Source organism: Macaca nemestrina, chromosome 17 (genome assembly GCF_043159975.1).
Source record: "Macaca nemestrina isolate mMacNem1 chromosome 17, mMacNem.hap1, whole genome shotgun sequence".
Classification (NCBI taxonomy): domain Eukaryota; kingdom Metazoa; phylum Chordata; class Mammalia; order Primates; family Cercopithecidae; genus Macaca; species Macaca nemestrina.
The window spans coordinates 8,537,028-8,549,167 of NC_092141.1; the positions used below are offsets into that span (position 1 = coordinate 8,537,028).

A 12,140-nucleotide genomic window follows, 5' to 3' on the forward strand; every position below is an offset into this window, starting at 1 on the left:
TTCCGTGGCAGTTAGGGGACCTGGCCTGCTGAATGGGTTGGGGCCTTCTCTTGGATCAAGAGTCTCTTATTAGATTAAGGTCTCTTATTAGACTTCCTCATTCTTTCTCAGACCCCAGGCTGCATGGTGGCAGCTGATGAAACGATCTGAAAGATGAGAAGAGACAATTGAGGCTGGTGAGGGAAGAGGGAGACAGGGGGAGAAGTGGTGCTCAAGATGGATGCAGAGGACCCTGGGAATGAGTTCCCTAGGTCAGAAGGAGAAAGAGACCAACATCAGAGACCTGAAAAGGAAACGAAGAGTGGGGAGGCAGGATGGGGCAGAGGTGAGCTGGGACGAGATGGGTCCGTGAGCCAGCGCCGGAACTCTCCGCTTCCCTTTCAATGGAGAGTCGCACACAGTTTCCACTGGATGGCCCAGGTGTTGGCTTCTGAGCTCAGCCTGGTTGCCTTTATCCTACTGTTGGTCATGGCCTTCTCCAAGAAATGGCTGTACCTCTCTAGGAGCCGCTTCTACCAGCGCTGGCCCGTAGATGTCAGCAACAGAATCCACACATCAGCCCACATTATGTCCATGGGGCTCCTGCACTTCTGCAAATCCAGGGGCTGTTCTGACTTAGAGAATGGGAAAGGTGAGCCCCTCCAGCCCCAATCCCAGCCCAGGCCTCCAGCCTGTCTTGGCCTCTCTATCTGCACCCTGGATGTATTCTTGTTCCCTCTCCCTGGTCATCTTTACTTTTTGGCCTGCAAGATAGTTCCATTGGCACTGAGACCGCCAACGATCATTTCTGTTCCTGTAGCCTGGCTAAATAGATTTGATTGGTGCAAAGGAAAATGTCACTGCTTTTGATAAAACCCAGAGCCAAATCTGTGCTTCTAAGAATGCTGTGAGAGAGTTGGTCATGGTGCCGTACACCTGTGGTCTCAGCTATCCAGGAGGCTGAGGTGGGAGGATTGCTTGGGCCCAGGAGTTTGAGTCCAGCCTGGGCAACCTAGTGAGACACCTGTCTCTAAAAAAAAAAAAAAAAAAAAAAAAATCAGGCCGGGCGCTGTGGCTCACGCCTGTAATTCCAGCACTTTGGGAGGCCAAGGCAGGTGGATCACCTGAGGTGGGTAGATCGAGTCCATCCTGGCTAACACAGTGAAACCTCATCTCTACTAAAAATACAAAAAATTAGCCAGGCATGGTGGCACATGCCTGTAATCCCAGCTACTCTGGAGACTGAGGCAGGAGAATCGCTTGAACCCGGCAGGCGGAGGTCACAGTGAGCCGAGACCGCACCACTGCACTCCAGCCTGGGTAACAAGAGTGAAACTCCGTCTCAAAAAAAAAAAAAAAAAAAAAAAAAGTTGTGAGGGGCATGGACCCTTAGCACAAGAGACTCACTCATTAATCGCCTAATTTACCAGGGAGAAGAGCCCCAGTGAGATGGGGGTTTCCTTAGTCTTGTGTACCCAGAGCTTTGAGAGGACTCCTTGCAATGTCTCTTCTCAGGCCCTGATCCCACACGCTCTCCTTTCCTTCTGCCTCAGGCCTTGCTTTTCTGGATCATTTTCCTGTTTCCACACCTGGTTTCCGTGTTCCTTCCTTCCCTGAATTCCTGCAGCTGCTTCGTTCCTTATCCTTGTTTTTTTTTGTTTGTTTCACCGATTTTTTTAGAGAAAAGGTCTCACTCTGTCACCCAGGCTGGAGTGCAGTGGTGCAATCATAGCTCACTGCAGCTTCCAACTTCTGGGCTCAAGGGATCCTCCTGCTTTAACTTCCTGAGAATCTCAGACTACAGGCCCTGGCCACCACACCTGGATCTTATTCTTGTTAGTCTCTGGTTATGCTGTTCCCTCACCCCTCAGGAATTTGGAGTTCTTTCTCAGCTCCTGGGGATAACCAGAGCTTTTGACCCTTATTTCAATTTTTTCACTTTCCTTAGCATGAAAAAAAACACACAGCTCTTATTTTCTGAAAGTATTATATCCTTATTGTATGAATATGAAAGTATTCATATAATAAATTATGAAAGTATGTCCTTATTATAATAAATTTGGGGAAACAAAAGCTATCCTTTATTGTACACTTCCTCCATTTGTTCGATTTAGTCCTCAGTCAACCCTAAGGATAGAGATAATTATCCCTATTTTAGAGATGAGAAAATTGGGACTCAGAGAGATTAAGTACCTTGCTCAGGGTCATAAAGCTATTAGATTGAACCAAATGACATGCTAATATTTGACTGCTTTTTCACCTACAAAAGGAGCCATTTCATATGGATCAACCTAATAATGGCAGGTTTGGAATTGCAACTCAGGTGTGTCTGGCTCTGAAACTCACGTAGGCGCCTTGCTCTATGGAGCTACTCAAAGACAGCCAGGCTTTTTATTTTTATTTATTAATTTAATTTAATTTTTTTTTTTTTTTTTTTGAGGCGGAGTCTCGCTCTGTCGCCCAGGCTGGAGTGCAGTGGTCGGATCTCGGCTCACTGCAAGCTCCGCCTCCCGGATTTACGCCATTCTCCTGCCTCAGCCTCCTGAGTAGCTGGGACTACAGGCACCCGCCACCTTGCCCGGCTAGTTTTTTTTGTATTTTTTAGTAGAGACGGGGTTTCACTGTGTTAGCCAGGATGGTCTCGATCTCCTGACCTCGTGATCCGCCCGTCTTGGCCTCCCAAAGTGCTGGGATTACAGGCTTGAGCCACTGCGCCCGGCCAATTTTTTTTTTTTTTTTTTTGAGACAGAATCTTGCTCTGTTGCCCAGGCTGGAATGCAGTGGCGGTCTCAGGTCACTGCAACTTCTGCCTCCCAGGTTTAAGTGATTCTCCTGCCTCAGCCTTTCAAGTAGCTGGGATTACAGGCGCCCACCACCATGTCCAGCTAATTTTTGTATTTTTAGTAGACACGGGGTTTCACCATGTTGACCAGGCTGGTCTTGAACTTCTGACCTCAGGTGGTTCACCTGCCTCGGACTCCCAAAGTGCTGGGATTACAGGTGTGAGCCCCCGCATCCAGCCGAACATCACTGATTTTTAAAATTTATTTAATTAGGATTAGGTAGTGTATAAACAGTGAATATTCAAAGAATACAAAGGATTGTATAGTGAAGTGAGTCTGTTATCTCTTAGTATTTAGTCTCCCTCCCCAGTTTCTTCTGTTTCTTTCTGGAGACACTCTATTCAGAGACAAGCATCTATTTTTATTTTTATTTTGAGACAGTGTCTCACTCTGTCACCCAGGATGGTGTGCAGTGGTGTGATTGTAGTTTATTGCACTGCAGCCTCAAACTTCTGGGCCCGAGTGATCCTCCCACCTCGAAGCTCCCGGGTAGCTGGAACCACAGGTGCATGCCACCATGCCTGGCTACTTTTTTTTTTTTTAATTTGTAGAGACCAGGGTCTCCTGATGCTGCCCAGGCTGGTCTCCAACTCCTGGGCTCAAGTGATCCTCCTGCCTCCACCTCCCAAAGTGTTGGAATTACCGTTGTGAACCATTGTGCCTAGTCTATCACCTATCACCATTTTAAATGAACACACAATAACCCAATGTGTGGGTATAGTATAATTTATTTTACAAATCTCTTGTAAATCAAGCTTATTGGACTTTTTTTTTTTTTTTTTTTTTTTTCTGAGACAGAGTCTCACTCTGTTGCCCAGGTTGGAGTGCAGTGGCGTGATCTCGGCTCACTGCAACCCCTGCCTCCTGGGCTCAAGCGATCCGCCCACCTCAGCCTCCCCAGTAGCTGAGACTACACACAGGTGCCACACACCTGGCTAATTTTTGTATTTTTAGTAGAGGCAGGGTTTTTACCATGTTGGCCAGGCTGGTTTCAAACTCCTGACCTCAAGTGATCCACCCACCTCAGCCTCTCAAAGTACTGGGATTACAGGCATGAGCCAGCATGCTTGGCCGACATATTAATACCTCTGCAAAGAAGATTCTTGTACCCAGATTTTGCTGCAGATATCTGATTATTCCTTAACATAAATTCTAAGAAGAAGCATTGTACGGTAAAAGAATGTAGATTTTCTGGATCTTTTATGCCAGATCATTCACCACAAATGCTGCCCACCAGGAGTGTGTGAGAGGACCTCTTTTCTCTATATACTCTCCTATACTAGGTGTTATCAATCTTATTTTGATCTTTGCTAATTTGACAGTTTATATATATATGTATGTCGAGATGGGGTTTCACCATGTTGGCCAGGATGGTCTTGATCTCCTGACCTTGTGATCTGCCCACCTTGCTCTCCCAAAGTGCTGGCATTACAGGTGTGAGCCACTGTGCCCAGCCAAGTGTGTGTGTGTGTGTATATTTATATATACACATATATATATATATATATATATTTTTTTTTTTTTTTTTTGTGATGGAATCTTACTCTGTCCTCCAGCCTGGGGTGCAGTGGTACGATCTCAGCTCACTGCAAACTTGGCCTCCCAGGATCAAGCAATTCTCCTGTCTCAGCCTCCCAGTAGCTGGGATTACAGGCGCGTGCCACCATGCCCCGCTCATTTTTGTATTTTTAGTAGAGATGGGGTTTCACCATATCGGTCAGGCTGGTCTCGAACTCCTGATCTCAAGTGACCCGCCCACCTCAGCCTCCCAAAGGGCTAGGATTACAGGCATGAGCCTCCATACCCGGCTCCAGTTGTATATTTTCAAAGAGACAGGGCCTCCCTATGTTGTCCAGGCTGGTCTCAAACCCTTAGGCTCAAGAGATCCTCCCACCTCAGCTTCCTAAAGTGCTGGGATTACGGGTGTGAGCCACCGTGCTCGGCCTTGATGGTTTTTCACAAATCACATTTAATTAGCAATTCTTTGTGTTGAGCCTCATATGTTGATCAGACATTTGTACTCCTTCTTTGGAGAACTGCAGTTTAAGTCCTCTGTCCATTTTCTTTTCTGTTGAGGTATTCATTTGCATGCGGTTGAGATTATCAAACAATCTCCATATCAAGGATCTTGGCTTATTTAAGAAGTGAAAGCTGCTGGGCACAGTGGCTGATGCCTGTAATCCCAGCACTTTGGGAGACAGAACACGAGGTGGGCAGAACATGAGGTCAGGAGATTGAGACCATCCTGGCTAACATGGTGAAATCCCGTCTCTACTAAAAAAAATACTAAAAATTAGCCAGGCGTGGTGGCGGGCGCCTGTAGTCCCAGCTACTCAGGAGGCTGAGGCAGGAGAATGGCGTGAACCCGGGAGGCGGAGCTTGCAGTGAGCTGAGATTGCGCCACTGCACTCCAGCCTGGGCAACAGAGCGAGACTCCGTCTCAAAAAAAAAAAAAAAAAAGAAGTGAAAGCAATATTTCAGTGTTACTTCAAATGTGCACTTCTTTGGTTATTAATGGGCCCGCACATTTTCTTTCTGTCTTTTTGTTTGTTTGTTTGTTTTTGTAGGTGGAGTCTCGCTCTGTTGACCAGGCTGGAGTGCAGTGGCTCACCGCAATCTCCGCCTCCCAGGTTCAAGCGATTCTCCTGCCTCAGCCTCCCGAGTAGCTGGGACTACAGGCACACACCACCATGCCCAGCTACTTTTTGTATTTTTAGTAGAGATGGAGTTTCACTATGTTGGCCAGGCTGGTCTTGAACTCCTGACCTTGTGACCCACCTGCCTCGGCCTCCCAACGTGCTGGGATTACAGGCCTGAGTCACCGCACCCGGTGGTACGTTTTCTTGTATTTGCTCATTTTTATGTTTCGTCTTTTGTGAATCCTTAGTTGATCTTTTTGTTTGTCATTTTCCCCAGACAGTTTTAAGCTGTGGATAAATCAGCCCATGTTTAAGGTGGCTAAGTTAAGCTTCAACCTGACCCTGGGGCTGGGCCTCATCCTCACCATCTGGTTGCACCTGCCCTACCTGCCCGCTGTTCAGAAATTGCCCATTGTCGGCTTGGTCGGGACCATCTTGAGCTTCTGTGAAGGTGCCTCTTAGCTCTGGAAAAAGGTCCTTTGTTTTCCTAACCCACATCTTCCTGGGCACTGCTCCCTCTTCTTTGGGGGTGGTGTGGGGGTTTTGTGGGTGGTGGGAGAACAGAGCCGAGAATCGGGTTACATCATTTCCTGGTCACAAGAGAGGTAGAAATGGAGGGGTTGACTCCTGGAACCTCAGGGGCCAGTCACTCTGTGCGTGGTGATGTGGTTTCTGGCTCTAGCCCAGCAGATGAGGAAGAGCCTCCTGTGGGACTCTTGCATGACAACGAGACCCTCTGCTTCCTGTCTCCTAGTGACCTTCATCTTCTTCACCCTCATGCTGTTCCCCATTAACATCTGGATCTTCGAGGTGGAGAGGAATGTATCCATCCCCATCGGATGGAGCTATTTCATTGGTTGGCTGGTGCTCATCCTATATGTCAGCTGCGGTGAGTGGCCAGAGGGCCCTGGGGGAAGGAAGGGACATGGGAAAGTTAGGTCAGGGAAAGTGTGGAGGGAAGAGGCTGGCGATCCCCAGGGTTAGATTTTTAGGATCTTATCTTCCCTTTGGCCTCACCCTGCTTGTCACTTTACCTCCCAGTCACAACCTTCCTCTCCCCTGTCCCTGTCCTTTCCCAGCGATCCTTTGCTACTTCAACCATAAAAGTTTCTGGAGTCTGATTCTGAGCCACCCCAGTGGCACCGTGTCCTGCAGCAGCAGTTTCGGCTCAGCAGAAGAATCTCCAAGGGCACAGATGATCACAGACACCCCCATCACCCAGGAGGGGGTCCTGGATCCTGAGCGGAAGGATACACACCTGTAACCTTTTCTGAGCTCCTGGCACCAAGTTCAGTCCATTCCTCTGACCCTGTCTCCTCATCCTCCCCACAGCCCTTGAATAGGTTGGTCCTCATCATTGCAAGGAATGAGAAAGGGAGGATGCTGGACCAGCTTTGCACTCCTCTGCTTTCTGCCTGACTTGATTGAGCTTGAGTGATGTGGAATAAACTGTCCGTCTCTTCTTTCTCATATCTGGCTGTTGTTGAGGCAAGCTAGAGGAGGAGGGAGAGGAAGGGAGAAAGAACAAGTTTGTTTGCCAGTTCTTGCTGCCCAGGAGCCTTTTGGCACCTGCTAGTCCCTAAACCTGCCCAACCTCTACCAGAGCATACTTGTACATGGGCAAATACCTCTGGAGAGCTACGCCTCTTTTTCTTTGTTATCTCTGACCCAACATTTGCTAGTTAGTGGGTGGAGGAGGTAGCGCTGATTAGGAGAAAGATATCACCTACCATCTTGTTGGCTTAAGCATAGTGAAGGATTCAAAAGCCAAAAGGCTCAAAGATAAGAGGCAGGTTGAACAACGAGCACCACAGCACAGGTGGTTCGCCCAGGTGTGTGTCCTGGGCGGCATTCCCACCCTTTGTGTCCAGCTCCGATGACAGAATGCATAGGGCCTGTGCCCTGGAAACCACCATCCACCCTGGCTGCTATAGCTTTCCACCCAAGCCTCCCACACCCTCCGCTATGTAACAGCAGGAATAAAACATGGCGACAAAGGAAAGCATTCGGGTTAGGTCCAAAAGGTAAGTTGCACATTTGGGTTTTAAAGCCAGCTTGGGGAGTGCTGGCAATGCCCATCAGGCTTTGGACATGTTGCCCAGAGAGGCCAGCCTCCCAAGAGAGCATCCATAGCTGATCTGGGTCATGTCTATCCCTCCAGATGAAACCACGATACCAGGCAGCTACAGGAGTGCAGGGACACGCCTGTAGTCCTAGCTACTCGGGAGGCTGAGGCAGGAGAATGGTGTGAACCTGGGAGGCGGAGCTTGCAGTGAGCCGAGATCACGCCTCTGCACTCCAGCCTGGGCAACAGAGCGAGACTCTGTCTCAAAAAAAAAAAAAAAAAAAAAGTGTTTTTGGAGATGGCGGAAGGGAGCTCATCACGTTGCCCAGGCTGGTCTCGAACTCCCAGCATCAAGTGATCCTCCTGCCTCAGCCTCCCAAAGCACTGGGATTACAGGCATGAACCACTGTACCCAGTCTAAAATGTATTTTAATTGAATGTCTTGGTCCATTTGCACTCTCTAACAAAGTACCTGAGACTGGATAATTTATAAAGAACAGAAATTTATTTTTCACAATTCTAGAATCTGGGAACTTTAAGATCAAGGCACCAGCAGATTCCGTGCCTAGTGAGGGCTTGCTGTCTGTTTCCAAGATGGTGCCTTCTGTTGTGTTTTCACATGGTGGAAGAGAGGGAAGGGCCAAGCAATTATTTGAAGCCTTATTTAAAAAAATTAGGGCCGGGCGTGGTGGCTCACGCCTGTAATCCTAGCCCCTTGGGAGGCCAAGGCGGGCGGATCACCTGACGTCAGGAGTTCGAGAGCAGCCTGGCCAACATGGTGAAACCCCGTCTCTATTCCAACCCAGGCTGGAGTGCGATGGCATGATCTTGGCTCACCGCAACCTCTGCCTCCTGGGTTCAAGCGATTCTCCTGCCTCAGCCTCCTGGGTAGCTGGGATTTATAGGCATGCGCCACCACGTCCAGCTAATTTTGTATTTTTAGTAGAGACAGGGTTTCTCCATGTTGGTCAGGCTGGTCTTGAACTCCCGACCTCAGGTGATCCGCCCGCCTTGGCCTCCCAAAGTGCTGGGATTACAGGTGTGAGCCACCGTGCCCGGCCTGGGATTGGTATTCTTTCTTCCTTACCTATTTGGTGTATTGTGTCAGCTTAGCTAAACTGCAACTGTTTTCCAGAAGTCTCTTTCCCGCAGTGTTTCAGGTTAGCTTGAGCCACAGAGACATTTCGTAGGAGATTTGGAAGTGGACGTGGAACATTTAATTACTAGTGTTAATTCCCTCTGCCACAGTAACAACATTCAAAGTGGTGGCTGATCTGTCACCCTGGGTGCTGGAATGAGGAGACATGGAGCGGAGCCCACAGCAGATGCTTGATGGATAGGTAGTGCTATGGACTAAATTGTTTCTCCCTGAAATTCATATGTTGAAGCCCTTACTCCCAATGTAACTGTATCTGGAGATGGGGCTTTTTAGGAGGTAAGTGGGGTTAAATCACGTCATAAGGGTGGGCGCCCTATCCAATAGGATTAGTGGTTCTTTATAAGAGACACCAAAACTCTGTCTCTTTCTCTCTGCAAACATGCACTGAAGAAAGGCCGTGTGAGGACATAGCTAGATGGCAGCTGCCTTTGAACTAGGAAGGAAGCCCTCCCCAGAAACGGAATCAGCCAGAACCTGCATCTTGAATTTATTGCCTCCAGAATTGTGAGAAAAATAATTCTGCTATTTAAGGCACCCAGTCTATGGACTTTTGCAATGGCAGCCTGAGCAGACCAAGACACACGGTGTGAGTGAGAATTTAACCTGGTTGCTGTAAGCATCTAGGATTTCAGGGTTGTTTATTACCTTAGCATAACTGAGACTGTGCTGATGGACACAACTTCTTTGGCTAAAGGGAGGATTAAAACAGATTGAAACTAAAATTGTTCTGCTTTACAAAGACAACTCCAATACTTACATAGCTAGGATTTTCAGACCTTAATTTGAATTACAATCAAACAGCAAGGCTTGAAGAGGCTGGTAATATTCCACCAGAGAGAACAATAAATGTGTGAAGTCTGAATAACGAAGGAAACATTTACAAATAATCTTGACAGAAGAAGAAGGGAGGCAGGGTCGTGGCTCACGCCTGGAAGCCCAGCACTTTGGGAATCCAAGACAGGTAGGTTGGTTGAGCCCAGGAGTTTGAGATCAGCCTCAGGAACATGGTGAAACTCTGACTCTACAAAAAATACCAAAATTAGCCGGGCATGGTAGCACAGGCCTGTAGTCCCAGCTACAAGGGAGATTGAGGTGGGAGGATTGCCTGAGCCCAGGAGGTCAAAGCTGCAGTGAGCCCCTGGGTGTCAGAGTAAGACCCTGTCTGAAAAACAAAGAAACAAAGAGACAAACAAGAAAAAGAATGGAAAGATTTTAAGTTACAGCACAGGTATGCTTTTGATGATTGTGTCTTCGTTCCTCAATACAGATTAGAATTTATAGTAGTTCCCTCACTACTGGTAGTTCCTTATTATCAGTAGTTCTCTCATTATCAAGAAATCCAAGATCAAGGTATCTGGTGGTTTTGCTTCGCTTTCCATGATGTCAGTTACCCGTGGTCAACTGGGGTCCAAAATTATTAAGCATGGCCAGGCACAGTGGCTCACACCTATAATCCCATCAATTTGGGAGGCCCAGGTGAGTGGATCACTTGAGGTCAGGAGTTCAAGATCAGCCTGGCCAACATGGTGAAACCCCGTTTCTACTAAAAATACAAAAATTAGCTGGGTGTGGTGGCACATGCCTGTAGTCCCAGCTACTTGGGAGGCTGAGGCAGGAGAATCACTTGAACTGGGGAGGCGGAGGTTGCAGCGAGCTGAGACTGTGCCACTGCACTCCAGCCTGGGCAACAAAGCAAGACTCTGTCTCAAAAAAGAAAAAAAAATTAAGTGGAAAATTTCAGAAATAAACAATTCTTAAGTTTTAAATTACATATCATTCTGAGCATTATAATTTGTCTATTTTATTATCAGTTACTGTTAATCTCTTACTGTGCCTAATTTGTAAATTAAACTTTATCATGTATGTGTATGTGGAAAAAAACACAGTATATATAGGGTTTGATACTATCCACGGTTTCAGGCAACCACTGGGGATCTTGGACTGTATCTCCTGTGGATAAGCAGGGGGCTACCATATATTCTTTATATCTTTGATCTAATGTCTTTTTTGTTGTTGTTGGTTTTTTTTTTTTTTTTTGAGACTGAGTCTCACTCCATTACCCAGCCTGGCAGTCGCGCAATCTCAGCTCACTGCAACCTCTGCCTCCCAGGGATTCAAGAGATTCTCGTGCCTCAGCCTCCAGAGTAGCTGGAATTACAGGAGTGTGTCACCACGCCCGGCTAATTTTTTTGTATTTTTAGTACAGACAGGGTTTCACCATGTTGGCCATGAACTCCTGACCTCAAGTGATCCACCCACCTCAGCCTCCCAAAGTGCTGGGATTACAGGCGTGAACCACTGTGCTCGGCCTGATCTAATGTCTTTTTTTTAAAAATTTAAAAAAAAATTTTAATTTTTTTCTAATGTCTTAAAAGAACACCCTTGGCTGGGTGCGGTGGCTCACTCCTGTAATCCCAGCACTTTGGGAGGCAGAGGTCGGTGGATTACGAGCTCAGGATATCGAGACCAGCCTGGCCAACATGGCGAAACCCTGTCTCTACTAAAAATACAAAAATTAGCTGGGTGTGGTGGTGGTCATCTGAAATCCCAGCTACTTGGGAGGCTGAGGCAGGAGAATCGCCTGAACCCCGGAGGCGGAGGTTGCAGTGAGCCGAGATCGCACCATTGCACTTCAGCCTGGGTGACAGACCAAGACTCTGTCTCACAAAAAAAAAAAAACAACAAAACCAAGAAACACTCTTAGGTTTTATTAGTTTCCTAAAGTGACTGAGTGCTAAGCATCTTGATTTTGATTTTCACAGCACTGGAGTAAGTAAACTTTTATCTTGAAAACAGCTTTTTTTTTTTCTTTTAAAAATCTCTATCATTGTTAGTTCAAGTTTGTAGTCTCTGGCTCCAGCCAAGATTAGCCAGCCAGCTCTGAAACAGAGAAATAGAAATAGGGTAAATAAAAACCAAGTGTTGGGCCAAGCCCAGCCATGGGGTAGGCTGAGGATGGAGGATTACTTGTGGCCAGTAGTTCAAGACCAGCCTGGACAATATTAAGTGTCTCAAGAGTATGAAAAGACAAAGCACTCACTGGGAGAAAAGATTTGCAAAAGACATATCTGAGGCCGGGTGCGGTGGCTCAAGCCTGTAATCCCAGCACTTTGGGAGGCCGAGACGGGCGGATCACGAGGTCAGAAGATCGAGACCATCCTGGCTAACACGGTGAAACCCCGTCTCTACTAAAAAATATAAAAAACTAGCCGGGCGTGGTGGCGGGCGCCTGTAGTCCCAGCTACTCGGGAGGCTGAGGCAGGAGAATGGCGTGAACCCGGGAGGCGGAGCTTGCAGTGAGCTGAGATCCGGCCACTGCACTCCAGCCTGGGCGACAGAGTGAGACTCTGTCTCAAAAAAAAAAAAAAACAAAAGATATATCTGATAAAGGACTATTTTCCACAGCAGGCAAAGAATTCTTAAAACTCAACTAACCAATTACAAAATGTGCAAAA

General features: G+C 47.3%; 1 protein-coding gene across 8 annotated transcripts; it reads left to right on the plus strand.

The window, feature by feature from the left end:
- Positions 1-6,931, plus strand: LOC105474029 (outer dense fiber of sperm tails 4). Of its 8 annotated transcripts, XM_011728360.3 has the most exons (5): positions 1-325; positions 504-631; positions 5,739-5,912; positions 6,144-6,350; positions 6,541-6,931. In XM_011728360.3, the coding sequence occupies exons 1-5, from the start codon at positions 315-317 to the stop codon at positions 6,723-6,725; spliced, it is 705 nt and encodes a 234-aa protein (XP_011726662.2). In that variant the 5' UTR covers positions 1-314; the 3' UTR covers positions 6,726-6,931. The 8 variants fall into 8 exon arrangements, with proteins under 8 accessions (XP_011726662.2, XP_011726642.2, XP_011726643.2 ...); XM_011728340.2 differs by having other exon boundaries at positions 1-631; XM_011728341.2 differs by having other exon boundaries at positions 1-631; positions 6,216-6,350.
- Positions 6,932-12,140: the final 5,209 nt, after the last annotated feature.